At 39.8% G+C, this 24,578-nt stretch overlaps 1 protein-coding gene across 3 annotated transcripts in view; it reads left to right on the forward strand.

The window, feature by feature from the left end:
- Window positions 1-24,578, forward strand: part of NLK (nemo like kinase) — a 52,986-nt gene that overhangs the window by 15,547 nt on the left and 12,861 nt on the right. For all 3 annotated transcript variants that reach the window (XM_040532453.1, XM_040532452.1, XM_040532454.1), the window contains exons 3-7: window positions 11,233-11,362; window positions 13,028-13,083; window positions 20,260-20,366; window positions 21,795-21,880; window positions 22,825-23,034. In XM_040532453.1, the coding sequence (XP_040388387.1) occupies window positions 11,233-11,362; window positions 13,028-13,083; window positions 20,260-20,366; window positions 21,795-21,880; window positions 22,825-23,034 (589 nt within the window). The remainder of the gene's footprint in view (window positions 1-11,232; window positions 11,363-13,027; window positions 13,084-20,259; window positions 20,367-21,794; window positions 21,881-22,824; window positions 23,035-24,578) is intronic.

Below are 24,578 nucleotides of genomic sequence, written 5' to 3' on the forward strand. Positions count from 1 at the left end.
TTCTATCCTTTTCTTTTAAGTAAGATACTCTGAAGCAATTTTTGTTCAAGGAGACATTTTTTGCAGTAATCAGTTTTGCTTTTAGCTCTGATTTTTAAAGAATAAGTGATAATGGCGCACATGCTCGAGGGCATGATTAGAGCGCAACGTTAAAAGGCTTTTTAGGACATCTACAGCTGAAAAAGGAGCTCTGGAGAGGTCTGCATTTGGCAGCTGAGCAAGACGGGAATAAAGCATACCTTTGAAGTGTGATATGAAGAACGAGTTGCTTAACCCTTTCACATGAAATACCTTCTGGTGAGAGTTAAATCTAGGTGTTTTCTTTGGGCTCATCTCAAAGTTACCCGTGAAATCTGTTAGCTCGTGTCCAGTCTTTTCTCTCCCTGAAGGAGCCCCGCACCACAGCAGAGACCAGACCACCTGTCCCGGGGCTGTGCTAGGCAGACCCAGCTGCTCGGAGAACTTCGGGTGCGGGGTTTTTTGGGACACCTGACTGTGGGCTACCTTGCAGTATTCTACACTTTGAGGTAATTTAATGAGATGCTGAAAGTATACGTCTGTAGTAATTACCAATATAGATATTAGTGTTGTCTTTTTTAATTACCTTAAGGAATTTGTCTTATGTTCAGTGTTTTTTAAAACACAAATAAAACAGCATTCAGATGCAAATTCCTGGATGTAAAACTTCTTTTTACATGCATAAGTTTCAGGAAAATACTTAGCTGGTAGAATATATTTTTGTAGATTTCAGGCAAGCTTAAGGGCAGCATATGCCATTACCAAATGACAACAAAGCAAGCTGCTGTTTTATGTTGCAAAGGTGTATTTTGGAGGAGTCGATTATGCATCCAAGAGATGGCAACAGGTGCTGTGTCTTCTAGTGGTGGCTATGCTGTTGCATCCTCTGATAGATCTGAGCTCTTGTCTCTGACTGCCATTTGCACTGCCTACATAGTCCCTTATTGCTTTTACACTGACGGGTCTCAGTTGCCTGTGTCTCGAAGTTAAGTGTAAGCAAAAGCAAAGTTTTGCTCAGTAGTATCTTCTCAGCTGTTGTCTTCAGTTTGCTTTCATACCATATCTCTTAAAGTAAAGATTTTTTTACCCACTATTAATATTTCATTTCAGCATCTTTGAAGTATTGCCAACTGGAGGAGACTGCTGCATAGCAATGATGGCCTGAAAGTCATTATCAGCACATCAGTTTCTTAAATATCTTCAAAAATAACAGCTGTTCTTTTTGATAATGTGTCTTTTAACAATGAAGCCTTTTCTTTATTTTTTCTGTGCCCATGTGCTGGTATCAGCAGTGACTTTCACTCGGTGTTCTCTTTCAAACTCTTTTAGAAATGGGTTAATCTTCTGTGCTGCAGCTACTAGGAGCTCTTTGTAGGCAATGATTTGCATCAGGAGTATAAACAGATTTTGTGGAAACCTTTTTTTAAGTCCATGAGCAGCTGGTGAAAATATGAGGGTACACTTGTGTCAGTGTTTGTGTCTTACATGTGCCCATCTTGTGGGCCCTGAGTAGCTGCTTAGTATGAGCAGATATTTAATATAGCTTGCAAGTAGGACAATAAGAAATTACTTAACTTATCCCTAGACTTTGATCTCTGGCCACTGCATGAGTCCAGGAGCCTCCTTTCATCAGAGCCCTTCCTTGCTCTGGTGGTAGTCGTACTCAGGTACTGCGTACTTCCCTAACCTCAGGTTCTTCATCTCTGATGATGCTAAAACTGTCTGATCTGTTCATTTCCATCTGTTCATATTTCTGTGGTGGTGAAAGTAAAGTGAAGACAATGACATGGCACTGCTGTAATACTTTCCTCCTCCTCCTAACTTATCTGTGTGTGGCTTTTCCTTTAAACAGAATAATTAAAATGATTATGAATATCTCCTTTAAACTGGAATCTATCAGCTTTTGCATCTCTTAAACAATGTATGTACAGCCAGAGGGTAAAAGACATTATAATACCATGCTAATTGTGAGTGTGTATGCTAAGCTTCTCTTGTTGCGAAAAATCCAACAAAAACAAAACCTCTCTTCTGATGGCACCACGCAGTTAGCCACCACTCCCACTTCTCCTTGCAGTGGGAGGCGAAGTTGCTCCATGGCCAGGGCAGGAGTTAACGTCAGTGCTGTGGGTTACAACCACTTTGAATTTGGACTTGGCATACGGGAAGAAGAAACTCAAGTAAAATTTAGAAAGGAGGGTCCTCAAATCAGTGAGCTTTGGTTATCCAGAAGCGGGAGTTTGTTTTCAGCTAGACCTCAGCTTGCCCTGCTATTAACTGGTAAGGGGAGGCATTGCTGGGGGGGCAGCTCATGTCCAGGGCGGGCCCCCTAGGAGACAGTAAGAAGAAACTTGGTAAAGCAGCTACTTTACTTTTGCTTAAAAATTCAGTATGTGCTTGGAAATTAATTAACCCAATGTAATTTCCTTTTTATTCTTGAAATAAGAAATCTGTTAATAAATGTGTGTATATGTTTTATTTCTGTAATGATTTCACACACTATCTACATACTTCCCCTGCCTCTCCTCTCCACTAACCATTAAATTTTGCTGATCAGTTTTTGTAGTGCTTTAGTAGGGCTTATTATCTGTCAATAATTCTGTACAGGGACCAGATATTCTGAATCTGATGGCCTATTCCTGTACGTAAACTTTATGTACCCAATGAAACATTTCCCAGATAAGTGATGTGATAACCACACACCTTCTCCCTGCTATTTGACTAGTCTTGGGAATCTTTTGTTTTGTTGTATTTTTTTTTTGTTCCATTTTCAAATATATTTTAAGAGTCTTTGTTGTAGTAAGTGTGTAAGATGCCTCTAAGCATTAGGCAGACTAAAGCAGAGCTCTTTTACTTATTAACCTCAATAGTTTAAAATAAAACTGTTTGTAGCGTCATGGATTTGTTGTAGTGCTGTGTACTCAAAAAGCAGTATATCAGGTATCACATGCCCTTGCATGCAAGCTGCATTATTTGCTTAAAAGTGTTGTATCAAATATGCTTGGGTGAGCAGCTGAAATGCTTGTGAGACCATGTTTGTTATGCGTCTTAGGATAAGGCTTTCTGGAGAAGGTATTTATGATTAAAAGAGTTGAGCAACTGAGGAAAAAAGTTTTTTGACTAGTAAAGAGAACTTGGAATGTAATCATATGAAGCCCCCCTGCCACCTTTTAATAAGTCCTGATATAAGTTTGTGGGCATTCCCTGTAAACATGAGGGAAGGTTTGCTTCCCTCATAGAACAAACTCAATCAGCGATTTTCCCACAACGCCCTCTGAGAACATTCTTTCATTATCTTGTTGCTGTGTAATAATTGCCGTGCAGTAGTCACAGACTTGTTTTTCTAGCAGTTGAGACTACGGAACAGTGCATATGTGTTGACCTGGATTTGGAGAGGAAAAGTTACAGTTGGCATAATCTCTACCTTGAAAACTTGCCATCAACAAGGCAGAGAGTTGCTAAAGACTTATAAAGGGTAATTGAAAAGGCCACATGCCTGCAAGAATTATGTTCGATAAGCATTGGCTTTGGCAAGTAGAGCTCTGGATTTTGCTCTGTTACTAATGAAATTGTACTATTTCTGGAGTGAATCGCCTATAATGTAAATAGCAGCTACAATTTGTGTTAAGTGTCTGTTTTCTTAGTACCTTTTATGTCAGATTTTTACTTTCTCTGTAGTTCTTAAATATAATAAGACATATATATGTTTATTACTTATAATCAGCAAAAAAAGATTTCTTATGGAGAGAAGAGTGCCCCTTCGGCATGGGGCTGTAATTCAGGAGGTGCGGTCCTCGTTCCTGGCTCTGTCCATAGGCTCCCAGCATGGCTGAGGGCCCGGTTTCGTGCTGCACCTAACTCTGCGTAACTGGGAGCCGCTACCAGAAAGTCGCCGTCTTGCACCATGCCCCAGCCATGTGCTCGCATGGCCTCCCTCGTGGCCCGGCCTTGGGATGCCTCCGTCCCACGTGCGGCGCGTTTAATACCCGCCTGCCCACACCAGGCTGCTCAGCTGAGCTGGCTCGCCTCGTGGCTGCGTGCCTGCCAAATAAACCTCCGTGCTTTGCTTGTTACGATGCGCACTGTCAGCACAGATGCCAACAACCCCAAACGCACCCCTGGATCCAGCACCCACGGTGCCCGCAGGCAGCTGCCCCCCCGACGCCCTGATGGGCCTCCAGCCTCCCCAGGGGCACGGCAGGGAAATGGCCGCCCCCAAGCCAGCAGGAGGGCCGAGGCCGCAGCAGCTTGTGGTCATAGCAGGCGGCGTGGTGTGAAACTGCAATGCCAGTGAAGCACCTGGACAACTACGTCCTTACCTGACTGGACTGTTATAAGGAGCAAAATCTGCTTTGGGATACTGCTGTGGTGTCTGCGGTGGCTGGAAGCCACAGGCAGAGCAAGGGCTTGTGTGACAGAAAGTTCGTGGGCTTCCTTGCCCCAGTTTGCTCTAGCGAAATAAGAGTTATAAGACTACATCTTTTTGGCAGTTTTTAGACTGTGTTTTAAGTTTGAGACTATGTAATGAGGGAACATGGAGAAAAAAAAAAAAAGCAATATTCAGAAAATATTTTTACTGCTGTGCACCCGAGAAGGCTGGAGGTCGATCAGCACCATCCGGCGGGGCAGCTGCCCGCAGGCCTGGCTGGCCAGAGGTGGGTGCTGGGTCCAGGGCTGCGGCTGGAGTTGTTGGCATCTGTGCTGACAGGGCTCATTGTAACACACAAGGCACAGAGGTTTGGCTTATTTGGTAGGCACACAGCCCTTGTATGTGAAAGGAACTGTTTGCTTGTTATGGGTCTTTCTTTTTTGTGTAACATTTCTCACTATTTTGTCTGTGAAGTATTTGATTATGTGCATCTGACATTGTCCTTTCCACTGAAGGAGGGGTTAAAGACCCTGCCATTCGACAAGCAGGGAGTAGTTGAGAAATCTATAAAATTATGGACAGTGACTGCTATTACTCATAATTTATTTAATCTTCTGTATATATGTGTACTTTACAAATAGGGAGAAAAATGATGGATTATTAGGAAGTTTTAGCTGTGGATGCAAATAGTACAAATTGAAAGCTGACAATTCTAAAGAATATTATAATAATGCTATTGTGGGTGTTTGGATTATAGTGTATGTGGACATATTCTGCTGTTTATTGGTTTATGTGAATGCTCAAAGTTAGTATTGTTTCAAGAACTTTTATAACCTTAAAATATATGCTTGATAAAAGCTTATTTTGCTGAACTCAGCAAAACTATTGATTTTTTTTGCCAATGATTGCAGTCAGCTGTTTTATTATGTTAAATATGCCAGGTTGCCTAAGGTATATATTTTAAGGGATCAAGAATTATACCTTGATGCTTCCTAAAGTAAGACAAATAGTTTTGTATTGCTTACCTGTATCTTAATCTTTCTACTGCTTTCGTGTTTGTGTTTCTCTTCCCCCTTTTTGGCCAGAGGGATAATTTCTGTCATGTTTACAAAAAGGCAGAACTGATCAAACTGATGTTACAGAGGAAGCAAGTTGCTCAGAATAACAGCGTGGTATCAAATACATTGGGAAAACAAGAAAAGAGAAATAACTTTCTGTAATATTTTGGCTATAGTAGTCTTGCTGCTACCTGTAGCAGTAGGTGGTAGCGCTACAACAAATAGTTGTTGCGGTTGCTCACCATTTTTAAGTGGCTGAATCACAAAGCCAATTAGCGGAAGTGGAAATTAGTGTTTGCACTGGGGACAGCACTCCCGTGTACTAACGAACTGGTAAAGTAACGGAGAGCATCTTGATCTTGCAAGAAACCTTTTTGAGTGTTACCAAATGTGTGGTTTGACAGTTTTTGCAGCTTCCTGTCCTACCACTGCCATGCCGGTGAAGTGGAGTGGAGGCAGCAGCCGGGGGCTCCCGTGTCGCAGGTCAGAGCTGTGTGAGCACAGCCGGCAGCCTGCTCCTCTGGGGCATCCAGGATACTGCTGTGAGCCAGTGGGGGATGCCCTGAAGGACTTATAACTGCTCTGAAAGCAAAATGTTTGACTCGGTTTAATAAAACTTTTTTTGCCACGGTTTGTGCAGTATAATAAAAAATTCCTAAACAGCTGGGTGTTCTCACAGTATCACCCGGAATAACAGAATCCTTAAAGGCGTGATGAAAGCTGAACCAAGTCTTCCTTGACTTTTTTTCCCTCCAGTTTATATTTATGACTTCAGTTTTTGCCCCACGCCTATATAGCACTTCTTGTTATTTTTGGTTTAAATCCTGGTCTCTTATCTCTTTATCCCCAGCTACAGTTGATGCTTAGTAAGTGAAGCCTTTGCAGATGTCAGTAGTAGCTTGCAGGAGCACCCCATTGACTGTGTGCTGAGTGATGGACAGGTTCCCTGCCTGCTGTTCACTTCACTGGTGGATTCACCTAGGGTGTAATATCCTAACAAAGCAGAGGAGGGAATTGAAACGTGTTCTTCTGAGAACAGCAGTAAGCAAAGCTGCCTTTCTAGTTGTTCTCTCAATTAGCTCCTAGGAGATTTTCATGCTTTTCTAGTTCCTCTTGGGGATATGTGACCTGATAACTTATTGCTATAAATAATTATTTTATTGTACCAAAGTAGGAACTGTATACAAACACAAAGCAACATTTTCAGCATCTTTATTGGATGTAAATACCAGTTTTTCAGAGGCTTCTTTCTTTCTTTTTGTCTTTTCCTCTTTGGAATAACGTTTCTGATCTCCATAATTTGGTTGTTGGTTTTGTGCTGCCCCTTGAAGTACAGCTGCTGTGAGTGGCGCAGAGCTCCTGAGCCAGGGCGAGGGGTGAGGAGCAGCTGGCATCAGGTTGCAGCTGAGGGGAAGGGGCTGAGGAGCTGCTTTCCTGTGGGGTGCTGCAGGTGATCATTACTAGGTTGTAGAAGTGGGTTATTTAAAAGAAAAAAGACACTAGCCTTAAATACATACGCACGAGCAACCCCGTTTATCTCCTTCCTTTATCACAGCCTGCAACAGGAGTGTTAGGAGAAGGCATTCACATGCACCAATTTCTGCAATATGTGAAGTTTGGCTTGAAAAGTCTCCGGTCATGAGGACAGGCTCTTTGACGGAGCTGGCCGAGCCGGTGGCTAGCTGGCGGCGGAGGTTCGTTAGCTGCTAGCGGTGGGACGGCCGCGTGCTGCAGGAGCAGAGCAGCCCAGCTCAGCACCAAAGGCCTACAAGCATTCCTCCATGAGCCGCCTCAGCACTCATCTCCTGCGCTGGGGCTGTTTGTGCTGAGCGACAGCAGCTGCTGCCCCGCGTGCAGCGGGAACAAACGCAACCTGGCGTGAAATTACTGCGCTGCCATTCCCCTTCATTAGAGTTATATTGTTACCAGCTACAGGCATGGCTGGTCTTTGCATGAATAACACCAAATGCTACTTGGTGAGTTTTACCTTAAAACACGAACAGGATATAGCGGGGACTTGAAACCAGGTGTATGGGTGGTCCATGCCAGTGCTGTCCCATTCTTGTCACACGCCGGGACAATCTTTGTTCTCGCAGCGTCTGGAAGAAGGCAGATAGGAAGTTTCTGAGAGGAAATGTGGTTAAAGGGTGGCTGGTAAAAGTAACCCCTGGAGGCCCCGGGTGTAGGTTCCCAGAGCTGTGCCGCTGGTAAGTGTGCAGCCTGTGAGGTGCTGGTCACGGGCAGAGCAGGATGCGGCCCTCAGCACAGATGGAGTGCTCCCCCTTGCTCAATTGGGAATGAGCCGGCAAGCAAGTGGAAGCTTGCTTTGGTATTTATTCCTCTCCCAGCAGATCAGTTTCATCCTGCCTACTGACAGGTTGCATTTCAGAAACAGCTCTGTCGGCTGCTGTAATTTCCGTGGCTTATTCTTGGTGCTGCTGCAAGTGTGAGACCCGAACGTGGCTCAGAACCTGCCGTGTGCGTAGCCATAGCGGGGCTGCTTTTTGTCCCCGCACACGTAATCCATGGTGCGTTCTGTCCAAAAGCCCTTCAGGATATCAGTGATAACAGAGCACCTGATGGGCCGACACTGCTGTAATGCAAGCGCTGCCAGCCCAGCAGTGCAGAGTTGTCCCTAGTGCCTTTTGTCAATAGGTGTTTTGGTTGTTATTAACCTCGAAGCCCAAAAAGTCAAAATGTTCTTGCTGGTTTTTAATAATGCTGTTTTTGTTGATAGATAATTGCATGTTGTTCAGATGCTTTTTCAATGTCTTGTATGTTTCACATAGCTATGTGAATTGCATCTCTGACCCATTTATAAAATTGTATTATGTCAAAAATAACTAAAAATTGAAAGTTGATTCTGATGTGATGAGTTATTTGCTTGTTAACATTTACAAATGGTTCCTTCTTCCATGACTAATTGGAAGGGTGTCTCTCTGTTGTGATAGCATTGAAGTTCAGAAACTGATTGCTGTAGATACAGCCTAAACATACACCTCGGATTCTCCGTCCTAAAGCATCCAATCCGCATAACAAGAGAGAGTGATTAACAAAAGGACGAGCTATCTGTAGTTCTATGGAAATGGACTTCCTCTCGCTGTAAATAGTCACCATGATGGCCAAGTTTCAGACAGGAGATTCTTATCAGTCATGGAAGGTAGCATCACTCCTCTAGGTATTGGTCAAAAAGTACTTCTCGGTGACTTCTCCTGATGGCTTCACCACAGCCCATTTCAGCTTCTGTTAGTACATTTGCTTTTCGTATATCTTTCTAAGGGTTTTATCTGACAAGCATTGGTTTCTTCTCTCTTAAATTGAAACTGTTTTAGGGAAGTTGATTTGTTTACTGCTCATTTACAGATTTTTTTGTAGTTATGCTTTTAGAATACTTATGTTTTCTAATGAAAAATAATGAAACAAAACCACACATTGTCATTTTCTTCCCCTTATTCAAAAATAGTTGTAGAGCATGTTCTTAGCATGCTACGAAATGTTACTGTGACAGTTTTCAGTTGGATATTTTTCATAGCCAGGACAGCTGTTTAACTGTAACTTTAACTGTGCTGTTGAATATAACACAGCTGAGGAAGGTGCTTATGGACCGCCTAAATAGTAGCGGTCATTTTTCAAATACATCAAAAGATATGTTCAAATTGCCTAAGGTCTCAGGTCCTGCGTCTGTGCAATACTGAAGCTTTTCATCCTTGTGATCCACTAGGGAGTTTCTTCCCTAGCCCTGCAGGTCCTCCTGATGGCAGTGTCTTGTGTGTGTGCAACAGTCAGCAGGTGTCGGAACTCCAAAGGAAAAAACTAGCAGTTTGGGAGCATTTGTAGCATGATCAGTGCAGATCTTTCCTAATGTAATTTTACGCCTTTTTTATTGGAGCAAGAATATATCCATTTAATTCCCAGGAATGAGCCTTTAAGTTTTCTTTTACAGGTTAGAGGATTGGTGCTTTTTTTTTTTTTTTTTTTTTTTAGCTTTTAGAAAGGTGGGGTGGGCCAGAAAGGCTGCCTCTTAAAGCGAGGCCCCCAATAATGAGCTGATCAGTGGTGCCTGACCTTGTGAGCAGTGGGAGCTCTCAGCTCGTGCTGGGATCAGATCTCTATGAACCTGGGAGCCACTGCTTCGCAGCGGCCCTGCTGGGTGTCATTCAGAACCTGCCTCTGCTCTAATCCTGAAGCCACAGGCCAGCTGAAATGTCACCTACACCCGATGAATAGTACCGGGCTTTGCACGTGGGCTCGCACAGGTTCACCGTAATCGGTGGATGGAGTTCCTACACGGCGTGAGGGAGGATTTTCACTCTGGCCCGTGGTGAGTGCTGACTTGTGTTAGCAGTGGATTTTCTGTAGCTCTTCCAGTTTTCATTCCCTTTCTTGCCAGAGGCAAGAGGCAAAGGTCCTGCACAAAACAGGAAGCAGGCTGTGAATTAAAAGACTTTTTCAGATTCTTTTCAGCTTTGTGTTTCCTGACATAGGAGTAGTCTGGCATCAACTTTCCCAAGTTATCCCCCCCTATTTAAAGTGTAAATACGTAGTGGCTGTTCTGGAAGTGGTGTAGCTGAGTGTGCTGGGATAGGTCCCCGTTGACTCCCAGACACTAGTGTCAGGGGCTACTTCCAACTTTTTGGACTTCGTTGGTTTGTATTTTGAAGACAGATGTGCTACTTGGAGATAGGATCTATTTGTATAGCCAATTCTAATTTTGTATTTAAGTGCTTAAAACAGCAGAGACCTGGGACAAAAGAGAGAGCTTTCTGTGATGTCTGCATGAGATTCACATGACAGGTAGAAAAGACAGCAACTTCTTAAGGTCAAATGTGGTCATCAGGATACATGGCTGGATGTAGATTCTTACGTGGTTACAGCATTCTGCTGAGAAGAAAGTTATCTTGGCCATCCCAGTAAAAATATGCAGGGAAAAAAAAAAAAAAGAAAGCTTCCTAATGACTAAAGATCTAGAAACCCTGTTTTGTAGTGAGATTTGTGCAACCTCACCTTAGAAACAGTGATAGGGAGTTGAGGCACCATAATCTCCTTGCTCTAGTTCTGTGGTTCTCATTATAAAATTCTATTTTCAGAATCTAATTACTTTAAATTAAAATGTTTGCCATGTGCAAAGCACCTTATAATTTCTGAACTACTATGCTTACATCCCATAACCTCTTTGGGAGAAAGACAGGTGTCATGCCCATCTTACACTTGTGGAAACTTAGATTCCATGTGCTGTTGCATCTCCAGATGCAAAGTGATTTAGTGATAGATCAAGTAATAGCCTTATACTTGCCATTGTGCCGTCTGAATGGGATTATTAAAATTTTCACCCTGTTTTGGGAGGAAGAAGAAAGCAGTAGTCCTGACAAAATCAAATCTCTGTAGCTCAGACATGTTTTACTCATAATAAGGTTTGCCTTGAGAGGTGAAGGAGATATTTGTGGTCACATCTGCTCCTCAGCTCGAGTTGTTGGTCTTCAGCTGCAGTGTATGCCAGTGGCAGGCAGCATACGCATGGATGGGTGTGCGTCGAGCCACTTAGAAGTTACCAAGCTTGCCTGCGTATGTGTATATGTACGCTAATCAGAGAATGATCACGCTACATTTTATAGACTCTAAAATACGGTGCACAGCACCCTAGCTTAATACTTTTTTCGCTCTGCAATGTATTTCGCATTGTTTTGACTCACCGTCTAAGTTGACAATGATAAGAACTCTTAAATATTCTTTTGTGATGTAGAGAAGTTGACTAACAGTCGTATGTGATGTTCTGAATCTTTTATTCTGTAGGTCAGTAACAGATCCACGAGATGGAAAGAGAGTTGCACTCAAAAAGATGCCCAACGTCTTCCAAAATTTGGTCTCTTGTAAAAGGGTCTTCCGGGAGTTGAAGATGTTGTGTTTTTTTAAGCATGACAATGTAAGTAGTTTTAATGTATTTCAAAGTAACTTTGAAGTATAATATAAAGTGTAATTGTAAAATGGTGCTAGCTGTAGCTAAAGGTTTTTTATTATTATTATTTTAAGTTATAGAATATCTAAAATGCTTTAAAAGTTCTTCAATTTTGTATTCACCAAATTTCCTGGAAACTCAGACACTGCTATTGTAAACACTGTAAAAAATTAAAAACTTGATTGTCAAGTATCTAGGGGTATTCGTAATTTTCCTTCCAAAATGGTTACAAATAGGCAATACACTTCAACCTAATTTTATTTTAGGCTCTAGATAAATTTCAATCTGCACAAAGCTATGCCAGCTGGAAACGCTTTTGCTTCCAAGCTGTTTCTCACTCCATCTTCCTCTCCCCTTTGTCGGAGTTTATTGTGCTTTCAGTTCTTCTAGCAGAGTGGCTGTGCAAGCAGTCCTAAATCTTCTTCAGGTTAAATCAGCTAGATTAAGTTAAACCATTTAAAAATGATTTGAATTTCCCTTACGGTTGTGTCTGAAGTGAATAAGAAAAGCACTTGCAGTAACTGTTCCACAGTTGCAACTGTGGATGTGGTAACCTCTCCCTTCGGTGCGCAGTAACAAGCATCTTGGGAGTACTGTCTTCTCCTGCTGGAACTGGTTCAGGAAGTGGGAATCTGTTTTAGAACTTTATTTCACTGCTTTTCTTCCTTTCTCAAAATAGCTCTTTTTATTATTTTTTTTTTTAACCTGAGGTTATTCTATTCCAAGAAAGATTTTATTTATGACTAAGCCCTGGATTCAGATACGTGTTGTTAGTGGGGATGCAAAAGAGATGGACTGGCTTGTGAGCTAGTGCCAGATTGCAAGGAGTTCCTCCTCCACGCTATCGCCTGTCCCTGGGAGATGCTCTGGGACAAGACTTCTTTTGAACTGGGATCTTAAACTGCTTCTTACCAGGATTTTTATTATGGGGGAGTTGTTACTGAGGGCTAGAATTGAATAAAAACATCTGTGTAAGCAGCCAAAATTCACGCTTGATAACCACTGAAGTCTGTGAACTTCACCCAAATGATATGCATAGGACAGGACCTAGAAGACTACATGCAGGTAGTATTTTTTTCCTGTGAGAGGATGTAAATTTTGTGCTGCTGCTTTTCTGCCTTTTTGCCCTTCACAGAGAAGTTAGGTCTGAGCTTCTGGTTCAGTATGCAAACAGCTTTGCTTTTTGTAATTCCTACATGGAAGCAGTGTATCAAAGAACTGTTGAAGATGAATGACAAAAAAGTGTAGTATCTTTTTCTTTTGCATTTCTCTGTTAGAATTACTTCTTTCCAATATTTTATGGTTATATATTTTTGAGATTAAAAAAATATAGTGGGTAGATTAATTTATGCTTACAACTAGTACCAGAAGAGCTGGATTTTTTTTCTTAAATTAAAAACAAAGGGGGAGGAGGGGGAAAGAAAGAAAACAGAGAGACCTGAATGTACAGAACAAAAAATTAGACTAGATAGACTATTACATTCACACACTACTGAGATAGAATATTGGTCTGTCGGTGTGGGGTAACATAAAACTGTGTTCTAAAAGAAAGGTGCAGTCTGACTGTCTTTTTGAAAGGGATTTTTTTTTGTTTGATTGGGGTAGGTCTTGATCTTGTGTGGTGTTTCCTAGGTACTCTCAGCCCTCGACATACTCCAGCCTCCACACATTGACTATTTTGAAGAAATGTATCCTAAATATAAAATAGAGCTTCCTAATTGAGGTAGGTGTAATTTTCATTAGCTTAGAAACTGCAATTAGCTGGTGGAACTTATCTAATAGAAGTACAAAAACCTTGAGCCTGTATCTGAACAGTTTTATTAGAAGAAGGGAATCTACTTTTAAGAAGTCTTGATTAATGTTAGCATTGGAGAAGCGCTGGAACATGAAACTCTCAATATATATGAACCAGTACATGCAGTGCATTGTGATATTTACCAGCTTATACTGCTGCTACCAATTGTGAATCCTCCAAAATATTTATCTGAAAACTATATCCAGTAATTATCTTCCTATCAGTACCTTAAAATACTTTCTGGCGCTTTCAGAAAGCGCTGCTGTCACACATGCTTTGAAATCATGACTTTTTGGGGATGCTTCAGCAGGTTAGTTGGGTTGTGGCTTTCTTTGTTCAGCTCCTATCTTGATCAAGAAGACAGATTTCACAGTGTGTGTGCTGTTGGATGTGTCGCTGGTATGAAGTTACATGCTATCTGTGGGTAACCATGTTAAAAGTTAGATTGTTCATCATGACATGACATGAGAATGTTATGTTTTGGCTTGTTTCCTTTTCCAATCTTTGTTTGGGTAAACTGTTCTGGGGCTGGGAATTTCTGCATTGTAAAATCCTGAGAAGTGATTCGTTAAGCTGGATAGCGTTCTTACTGACTAGTTGGTAGAGAAGTTCTGGGACTCAGAGCAGATTGTGTTAGTACTTAGCCTGTTACATTGCTAGAAATTATTTTAATGCAATGAATTAAGTACAGATTTTTGTGGTACAGAAAGTGTCTAGGAATATTGGAATATTGTGAGATTGATTTAGAACATATTTATTTATTTATTTATTTAAAATTGGAGTGATTCTGTTCTTCTCTGCAGACTTCACTAGCTACAGATCAGGAATCGTAATAAGGGTTGTCTGCCCTGGGATAAGCTTAGCTAGTGCCAAGTTTTGTATATAAAACCAGAAATGGTAGTTTCTTTTATGGTTAACTGATTTTTAAGTCATTCTGACTAGTATGTTATGGGGCTGTGTTCTTTTTATTATTTGTTGAATTTCCTGACTCTAATATTGGTTATAAAAAACTTTGCTTTGTAGTCATCTTTCTCCTTTCTGTTGCAATAATTGCAGTAAGTACACTTAGGATTGTTAAATTCACAAGAAAAATGAATGTATAGGTGTTTCAATTTCTATACACATTTTTAATTGTATCTGCTTTTGCTTACTGTAGCATACAAACTTACTTCAGATTCGTTTTAAGAAGATTAGGTAACTGTAGTCCATATCTGGGGGACCAAGCCTTGAAAACTTTTTTTTTCAATCCACTAGTTCCATGATGCTCCACTTTCACAACGGAAAACTTTTTCCATTAAAGTGAATGTTAGAAGCAGTTGAAAAGACATAACTTTTGTCAGTCTTGTATATTGACTTGCAAAGATTTTAATGCTAGTAAAAGAGAAGGAGTGGAGCAATTCCTCCCCATCGGTCATATTAAGAGGTGCCAGAACTATTTCCTTATTTCTTGTGGAGTAAATACTGTTCATCCGGCCAGTGAAAGGGATGATGATAACAGCGCTGGGATACCAAGTAAAGTATGCTCCGGTTCCCTGGTCTTTCCCAGTGTCCTTAGAATGGGCTGCCTTCTTGTTTGGTGAGTAGCTGTCTAAAATGTCATTGCAGCAAGTTCCACACAAGCAAATCGAACAGGGGCTTCAAGGATTAAGAGGATTAGTATATTCTGTAGAAGGCTATGGGTTGCCATTTTGCAGCTGGTAACACAACAGTTTATGTTCTGGGTGGATCAGGAAGAATTGTGACTTAGATTCTCAATAGAAAATTATGTGAACAGAATAGCTTGACATCCATTACACAGGTAATGAAAAAATTGTGTTATTGTCATACCAGTAAACTCTGTCAGAAAGAGTCCAAATGTCTGCTTGAATGAACCATCAACCAAACTGACTCTATTCTCTCTGTAACAAGAGCAGCTTTTGCAGAGGTTTAAAATTTCACCTTATTCAGCAGTAAAGTTGTAATACCTTTATTGCAGTATTTGCGGTATCTAGTTGGATAATATTGTTTGGAACTGAAAATGTAATTCTAGGAGTAAGCTCTATCGACATGCAAGTATACCCCCCAAGCCCAAAATTTTGTCTTCATTTGGGCAGAAGTATGCATGAGCACCAGACAGACTTCTGCAGGAGGGATTTAATTGATTAGAAGCTGGCTCTGCAGGGTGACATGAGTTCAAAGTCCCTTCTTATGGTGAAAGTATATCTAAAGGCCAGCTTGAAAAGCTGAACAGCATTACCAGCTGACACTACAGACTTCTTTTTTTTAAAAAAAAAAAAAAAAAAAGTAGGCTGTTAGTTCAACCCAGAGCTGTCTGCTCCGTTTAATTATCATTTAATAAGAGAATGAACTACTCATGGAACTTACTGAATCTAAGTATACTGGTATTACAGTGATTTTTCCCTGGAATGCATCAATGTGAAATTATTTCTATTGAGAAGATAGTGTACTCATGGGAAAATACCGGAGAGGTTTTCAAGTTGAATATCGTGTATTGTTAGCAGTTATCTTTCAAGCAGAATCTGCTAGCAGGATGTGTCTGGCTGTCAATGACTCAGTAAAAATAGACTGATATTTTCCCCCTCTGTCTTGTTAATTTTAAACCTTTTGTAGGTACTCGATAAATTATCTTAATTTCTATCTTAGGGATTATGACTTGGTTTTTGAAGAACCTGAAATGACAACCTGAGAGAAGGTTTTAAACTGCTAACTTTGAGTAAGAATTCTTCACTGTGTGCACCGATATTTGGTGTTGCATCTTTTTAAATCTGTTTAAAAAATATTTGTAGAATAAATTATTAGTAATAGTAATAAACTGGGACTGGCACTATTTGACATCTTTGATAGCAACCCTGAGGAGAAGGAGTTGGGAGTGCAAGCTGCTGAGATGCTCAACATGAGCCACCTGTATCCTGGGCTGCACCAAAAGCAATGTGGGCAGCAGGGCGAGGGAGGGGATTGTCCCCTTCTGCTCCACTCTCGTGAGACCCCACCTGGAGCCTGCGTTCAGCTCAGGCCCCCAGCACAAGAAGGACATGGACCTGTTGGAGTGGGCCTGGAGGAGGGACACAAAGATGATGCTTCTCTCATTGTGCCCTGGCTGAATTAGGTTGAAAGGCTGAATTTTCTCTGTATCAGGAAATTGGCAAGAGCTTAAAGCCCTGACCTTACACAGAAGTAAGATTCAGACAGAGTTCTAGCATTTTCTTCCTAGTGTGAAGAACTGACCTTTTAATTCATTTATTGATTGATTGATTTGGTGGGGGCGGGGGGCGTTTTTTCTGCCTCCAAAACCACGTCCTTCCAAAAACCTTGTGCTATTGCTCGTCTGTAGTCTTTGACATGTGCCACAGATTGCCATTTCTACCTCGCATAATTAGAGGTGACTCCATAGCAAACACACTGCCATTAGTAATTCTCTGTAGAGAGGAAAACGTATTTTAAATATATAAAATGAGTTTAGATAAGCATTAGATTAATTAACTTTTAATAATTCTTATGCTGTTTTTTACATGGACCAGATCTTTTGCGGGGTGTGATTTGGACATTGATATGAAATGAAGATGTGACAGAACTTTTTCTATGAAGAAGCTATAAGGTGTGTAGAGAGTTAGAACAGAACAGAGATGGCATCAGAAGCAAAGCTTGATATGATCCAAATGTAAAAATAATTATAACCTACTAAAATAGGAGTAAATACTTTGTCCACGTTTTATAGAAAATCTTGAAATATGTTAGAAATATTTGTTTTTTAAAAGAAAGCATGTTTCTTTGAGTTGTTTTTTTTACAGTTCTTTCTTAGTGTCCTGCAGATACACACTTCCCCTCCACTGGTGGCATCCTGCTAATCCACCTAACCCAGAACTTGTTCACAAAATGCTGGCCTCATCCCAGGAAAGAATATTTGTAAAATTAAATTTTGTAGTATGTGGAGACATAGTGAAGAAGAATTTGAGTCATTATGAGAATATTGCATCACAGTACTCTATTCTTTGTTAAAATTTGCTTGTCACTGTGTAAAACTTACCAACTCAGCAGTTTCCCAGTCCGAGTAAGTGACGTTTTTCTGTGCTGTGCATTTGCCTTGGTAATTATTCTGAAGCGAATTGGTACATTTGTAGTTCTAATTTTGTACAGCTACTTAACTAATTACTGCTGTCAGTTGCAATTTTTATCTGGTAGTGATGTTCAGCTTAGCTGCATGTTACAGCTCCAGTGACCACCTCATAGCCAGAGCATACTGTGTGTGTTAAAAAAAAAAAAAAAAAAAAAAGTGCAGATACCTGCCTGAGTAGTTGACAGAAATCCCACAGGGCTCGTGCAGTTTGTTTTTGTTAAACATTTATAGTAGTGGCCGGAGTAAAGTCATTGACCCGCTTGGGCACCAGCTGTTTAAGAAACTGCCACATTTATAAAAGGAAGGAACATCAAGCAACTGCTGCTTTTGCTCTTGTTTAGAGACCCTCATTAAATTATCTAGAGACAATAATCAGATAGCTGCTGTTCAAGTTAATGGCACCTCTGAGCCCCTGTCAAGAGAGCTTTATTTAACGCGCAGCAGACCTGGAGTGGTGCAGGTGCCATTTCAGGCTCTCATTTAATTTAAGCTGCTTTAGTTGGCATGGCAACTAGTTGAGACATCTGGGAGACATTATGCTCAGGATTGAGGTTTAGGAGGATTTGTGGTGTAGCAAAACAGAAATCTTATCATAATAAAATGCAGAGTAATGCTTTTGGATTTTTTTTTAATACTTACATTAAAAATGAAATGCAAAGATGTATTGCAGCCATAAGGTAAAACAACTAATTTAAAAAGGCTGGTATAAATATTTAAGAGGGCCTTTACAAAAGGAGAAGAAAAATTAGAGGACTGGAAAGTACGGTGCTACAGGGTTAGTTTTTTTTCTTTACGAAGTAATGTTAATAACTTTTATAGGAATGCAGTTGTACTTGGGATTTTGGGCCAGAAAGTTGGCAATATTTATTTTCCAAAATGAATTTTTGTGTGGTGTGCTAGTGACAGGTGAGCAATTTGGCTGCTTTTTTTTTTTTAATCAGATAGGTTATGCAGAGCAACAGATGGAAGGAGAACATTGATTAGGTAGAGATGAAAGAAAGTTAAAGTTTTCTCTAGATGGTTGTAAGTGCGGTTTAACCTGTGCTGATTAATTGCAGATAATGGGAAGAAGAAGTTTCTGCTGAAGCTGACTTGCTTACTGTGTTACCCAGAGATAAATATCTCAACAGAAGTCAGGGTTTGCTGTTATATTTCAGGCGTGATATGTAACAGAGCTGGTTATGAAGAGCATTGAACCAACTGATAAGGCTCCTACAGGATATGGTGAGATTTAAAAGCAAAACCAAACCCAAGCCTCGGGGCTGACCTAGTTACCTTCCGTTGGTTTCAGAGAGGAGGTCAGGGCACACTTAAAAATGCCATTGCTAGGTCGTGAAGTCACCGGAGCTTCTGCACAGCAGATGTGTAGGACAGGTAACACTGGAGCCTGTGACTTGCTCACGTAAAGCAAAATCCCGTTCCTTTCTATAGAGCAGTAGGCCAACATGTGAACACATCAGTGTTAGGTGGCAGCCAGTGTGAGGAGGGGTGACTGAGGTGTTCCTGATTCCTTCAGGTGATCCGTTTGTGCTTGTGGAAGGCTGTGCCTGCTGCCTACCGCTCTGCCTTGAACTGTGAGCGAACCTGGTACACCAGGTGAGAGAGGAGGTTGGGGCCCAGGAGACGGAGCTTTATTTCTAACTCTCTCCTTGATCTCTTGCACGACCTCGGCAGCGTGCACCACCTCTCCGCCTCGGTTTTGTCTGCTTCGAACGTTGCCGGGCTTGGTGTGGCTCCGTGCTCACCGCAGCAGTCTGTGGGGTGTTTGTGTTGCTAAAAGTAGGAGTTAATTAATGTATGGCAACTGAGTTTTTACCTTCTTTGGCCTTGAATGTAATACCAGAGATATTCTTTTTTGTCTCAATTGTGACTGCTAAAGGTAACTTTTAAAGCAGTAATATTTTTTAGTCATCTTATCCAGCTTATTTGATGTAAAAGTTGAAATAAGCGTTTTCAAAATTCTCAGTGTTGCAAGTTGAATTCTTCCTGGAAGTTGAGGTGCTGTGGTTTTGCTTTGAACTTTTGCAAGTGTTTATTACTGTAACATGTTCAGGAAATTGGCCCAGTGGTATTGATTTTGTGGGTTAAGATATGCTCCTTGTGTCTTCCATATTCCTCCATTTTTGAAACATTTTATTTTTAGTATTTTCAGTGTCTCCTGAATAAACATAATGCCCTTCTTAATCTACACCTTACCTCAGGATAAGCCACAGCATTTTGTATCCCTTTGTACCTTCAACTGTTTCTGTAAATTTTCAGCGGGCCCGACTATGGCCATGTCTGCGGGCACATCAGCTGGTGGGTTCTATTTGTCTGTTTTTTCATTTTTCCTTCAGACAGAAAATATTTTGTTTGTGTTAGTTTCTCTTCTCCTGTTATAACTCAGAAGAGGTTTTATGGCTGGGATTTGGATGCATGTGTACGTGATGCTTGCGAAGGTGAAATAGCAGATACTGGGCAAATTTGGGGAAGTGTGTGTGTTTCTAAAAGTCTGCGTAACTGGACATGTAGCAACCTGCAAAGTACTTCTGATGACAGATTTTCATAGGCTTGCACGTGTCATGTTGATATATGTCCAATCTAACGATGCTACTTCTGTTGCTCGTAATTTGTGGCTTACGCATTGTAAGGGAAAAATTAAAGATTTCAACATGCCATTAATTACGTTAAGAATTTTATTTTGTTTTCTGAATCGTGATTTGACTTGGGGATAATTTTGTAACAACTACCTTAATGCAAATGGTATTTTATTGAATAATCTTTTCTCTTTCACAACCTCTTATTTATTTTCATTCTTTTAAGAGTTTGGAGACTGACCTCTGTTTTGTAAAGAAGCTTTATTCTTTGTTACTCTATAGCTCTGACCTATAAGAGCTCGAATTCCTAAATTAGAGTAAATGTTTCAAGAGATTACATGCTGGACTTTCTGCTTTTGCCTTAACTAATAAATTGAAGATATGTTGTCACTGAATTGATGCAGAGTGACCTCCATAAGATTATCGTCTCTCCTCAGCCACTCAGCTCGGATCATGTCAAAGTTTTTCTTTACCAGATTTTAAGAGGTAATTTTTTTTCTTTGAAAATGAATGTAAGTTATGTAGTACTGTTATATTTCTTTCTCTGTTTCTTAATGTTTGTTTTCAAGACATCCTCATCTTAAATAAGTTTCCTTTGGAAACTCAATTTATTTTTTTTAAATTTCATATTATAAATTAAGCAAGCATTAATTATTCGAGTTATAAGAATATGGCAGTCCTGCTGCCTTCTGTTATAGTACATGGGTGCAGATGGCAAGGCTTCATCCACAAAGGATTTTTTAATGGTCTATGAAAGAGTGAAGTTCAGGAGGGATGTGTGTTTTAACAGTCTCCTGGTACTTGTTGAATCAAGGTACAGAAGGGACACCTAGGCTGAACCAAACTGGTAAATATATAACTATGCACGCTTAACGCATTTTTCAGAACACTAGTTTAAATTGTTAGGGAACTGACCGCTAAAGTGTAATTTTATCTAAAACAAGTCACTACAACGGTCATTTTAAATATGATTGTTTTGGTCTTTTTTAGTTTAATTTGGAAACTTCTATCCAAGAAATTAGATTATTTTGCTTGCCTTTTGAACATCTGATCATTGTCAGTCCAATTGTGTTTCCATTGGCTTTATTTGCATAGTTTCACTGGAGTAAGCTGACAGTAAGCAGTCAGTCTTATCTGGTAGTAAATTTGTGAAGAGCAGAGCAAAGGAATCTAAATGATATCCAGTGAATATAGGCTACTGATAGTACCTGTTGTGCTAGAGAAAAGATTTACCCACCTAAAGGACAAAAAGGCATTTGTGCCTGTGTGATTACCGGGTTTATAATGGCTGGGGGAATGCTCAAAACTCAATTTGTTATCCAGATGGCAATGCAAAATTGTCAGTTGAAGTTTCTTCAAGAATTACTTCTCATTCATTTTGCCCAGGCATTTGACCTGAGAGCTGTGTTGCCCAGTTTAATGCTATAATTTATTTGTTCTATATCTGTATGCTCATTTATATATGCAGATTAGCTTGGATTTAATCTGAGTTTACTTCTGAAATGCAGCTCTTAACTAGGAAATTTTTAAGTCAAATTTTAGTGCTGCAGAAATTAAAATTGTTACTGGGAAACAGAGCAGTAAGAGCCATGTCGGTATTCCAGGGTTGTGATTACCAGAGTATCTATATCATAACCAGAGAGGTCATGTTTAGGTTTGGTTTTGTTTTGGGGGAAGACAGAAAAGACTGCTTCAATCACTCTCTGGGTCTAGTTTGTATACTCCAGAAGTTTATGTTCGTTGAGAGGTCAAATATGTACTAGATAATTGAAGTGAGAATTGTGAAAAAATGAGCTAATGGTGAAGTATTTGCTCATCCGGAGTTGCAGGACCTTTCAGGAAAGTGTTGTCAGCCTTAAACTTCTTTTGAAAAGGAAAAAGAGGTACTTATTTTAATTTTGTTTAATATTTCAGGTCTGAAATATCTACATTCTGCTGGCATTTTACATCGAGACATTAAACCAGGGAACCTACTTGTGAACAGCAACTGTGTTCTTAAGGTGCTACTTAAATTTATTGAAAATGTACATATGTATATGCTGTTCATTATCAATCAGATGTGTTTTAATTTTTTAAACAAAACCATTTAATATAAACACTTTTCCTGTGAAGTCATTGTAAAAGAAAAAAAAATCCTACAGATTCTTAAAAATAAATATAAAGGAAATGAATGAACATCTTCCATTTCCCTTTTCTCTCTACCTGTCCCCAAATCTATGAAAGCAAAGCAGACATGATTATTTTGTCTGACTTGAGTGGGATATCTCATGCCCTCAGCAGTTTAGAAAGGCAGGCAGTTTCTCCAGGTATGTGTTAGTGTTCAGCGTGCTAGGTAAAATAAAGGCAATGCAATATGCTCGAGATTCTTCCATTGTCTTCTTGGGTATATGAAACTTCAGAGGGCTGAGACATGTTGAATAGTGATGCCAAATACCAATAAATTAAGCTTTGTTTGCATTGATTTGCTAAGCATTCTAATTGTGAAAATTTTGGTCTGTTTTCTTAACCCTTCTGGTTAAGGAAATTTAAAAAAATCCTCAGAGGTAGCGAAAGTGAGAGAAGGTTGAATCTTTCTGTAACTTTTTGAGGCATATCATGAACAAATGAAATTTGCTTTGGGATGAAGTATTCTGAACCCAAGAGGTTGCCAATGTAATTATTTTTACTGCAATTTTTTGTACTCTTGTAGATTATGAATATTGTAATGCCAAATAAAAATATACTGTGATTTCAAATAACTTGTAGAAAGTATAAATGGATGTGGAACAAAGTAGTATAATTTCTTTCTACTCCCTTTTCCCTTTGCTTATGCAGTTACAACAGATTATCTGATTTATTTAAATACTGGCTTGGAATTTCCTACTTCGTTACCACAAGGTTACCTATTTGAAATGCATTAAGTGTTTTGGTTATTTTAATTTTTTTATTTACCTTCTCAATTTAGATTTGTGATTTTGGATTGGCCAGGGTGGAAGAATTAGATGAATCTCGTCACATGACTCAGGAAGTTGTCACTCAGTATTATCGAGCTCCAGAAATCCTGATGGGCAGCCGTCACTACAGCAATGCTATTGACATCTGGTCTGTAGGCTGTATCTTTGCAGAATTACTTGGGCGAAGAATATTGTTTCAGGCACAGAGTCCCATTCAGCAGGTATAATTAAATTTCCCTTTAAAAATCTACTGCATAATTTCGTGGAGACAATTATTACTGATGCATTTTGAATCTCAAACTTGCTTTTGTTTTGCTTGGTTTACACACAGGCAAAAAAAAAAGAACTACTTTGAAACACTGAAATGATAGCTTCTAGACAGTATTAAAAGCGGTTATTAACATTAGCTTTTGAAATATGTATTTCTTATATTCCCCTGGAATCTGCTGCATTACTAAAGTCTACCGTAGTCTACTGAGATACGGTAAAGGTGATGTAACTGGGATCAAGGTTTCCGTAACAGCTAAAATGAGAAAGTAACAAGTTTCTATCAATATATAACTGAAGATACAGTATTGGCACTTGAACTATTCAACACACCAGTAGGTAGTTTTGCTCAGACTGCTTCATTGTAGTAGCGGTCAAGTATGTAAGGAGATGTTCAGTATTTTCTTCATCTTATATAGCTGCTGCTAGGTGTAAAATCATTCAATTTTCTGGAATACTTCATCACCACTCCAGCAGTAAGCAAACTAATGCAACATGCCTGTATCTCTACTATTCTTGAAGTATTATTTTTAAAGTAGATCCAAAATGATGTCTGCAGTAAGGTATTAGAGATGGATGCTTTTATTCATTTATCTAAGAGCAGGAACAAGATGTGCTGTCATAAAAATGTTTTATGTCCTTAGTATTCATCAGTAGATTAGAAACTACATAGCGGAAAAATTGTGAGATTACTTACATTGACTGGCAAGAAATAAAAACACATTCCAAACTTCTTGTTAAAAGGGACATTCCAAACCCTATACTTTTCTTGTTTGTTTATGCACGAAGTATTCTCATGGGCTTGAGAGACATCATTCACACTGGTATGCTATTTTAAACATTCGTATATTTACAATGTTTTTGCATTGGGCATATATATATTTTTCAATGCTGTGTCATGTCCAGTGGCTCTTGTCATTGTCACCATAGAAGTGTTACTAAGTTTTCCTGCTAGAAGTAAGGGAAGAGTTCTAAAACTGACTGTGCTGAAGTTCCTAACTGTGATCAAGTTAATAAAGAGTTGAATTATAAAAGCAGACTGGAACTGGTAATTTTGATATTTTAAAGTTTGGATAGTAAAATATTGAAATAAATGAATATATCTAGGTTACTTACTCAAGTTACAATAGCTAACTGCGAATAAGAATGTTACGGGATTTCTTACAAAAAACTAAGACATGAGATAACCTACCGTGATAATTGGGGAATACCGTATTTGAAAATGTTTCTGATTATCTAGCACCTCCTATTTTTGCTTTTTATCAATGCTATTTAGAATAGTTAACATTTATCCTTAAAAATAACCATTCACGTGCCTGAGACGACAAGCAGAATCTATTTGGAAGGATCTGTTTGTCAGGAAGAAAGGCGACTGGGGCAGATCAGCCAATCCAGCACAGCCGTTTCCAGTAAGCCCAGCAAGTGTGTGGTGCTGCATTTCTGGGGAGCTGTGTAGCCCGCCTGACTTAGCAGCACAGCTGTGTGCAGACAGGGAACG

Source organism: Cygnus olor, chromosome 20, assembly GCF_009769625.2.
Source record: "Cygnus olor isolate bCygOlo1 chromosome 20, bCygOlo1.pri.v2, whole genome shotgun sequence".
In the NCBI taxonomy this organism is placed as follows: domain Eukaryota; kingdom Metazoa; phylum Chordata; class Aves; order Anseriformes; family Anatidae; genus Cygnus; species Cygnus olor.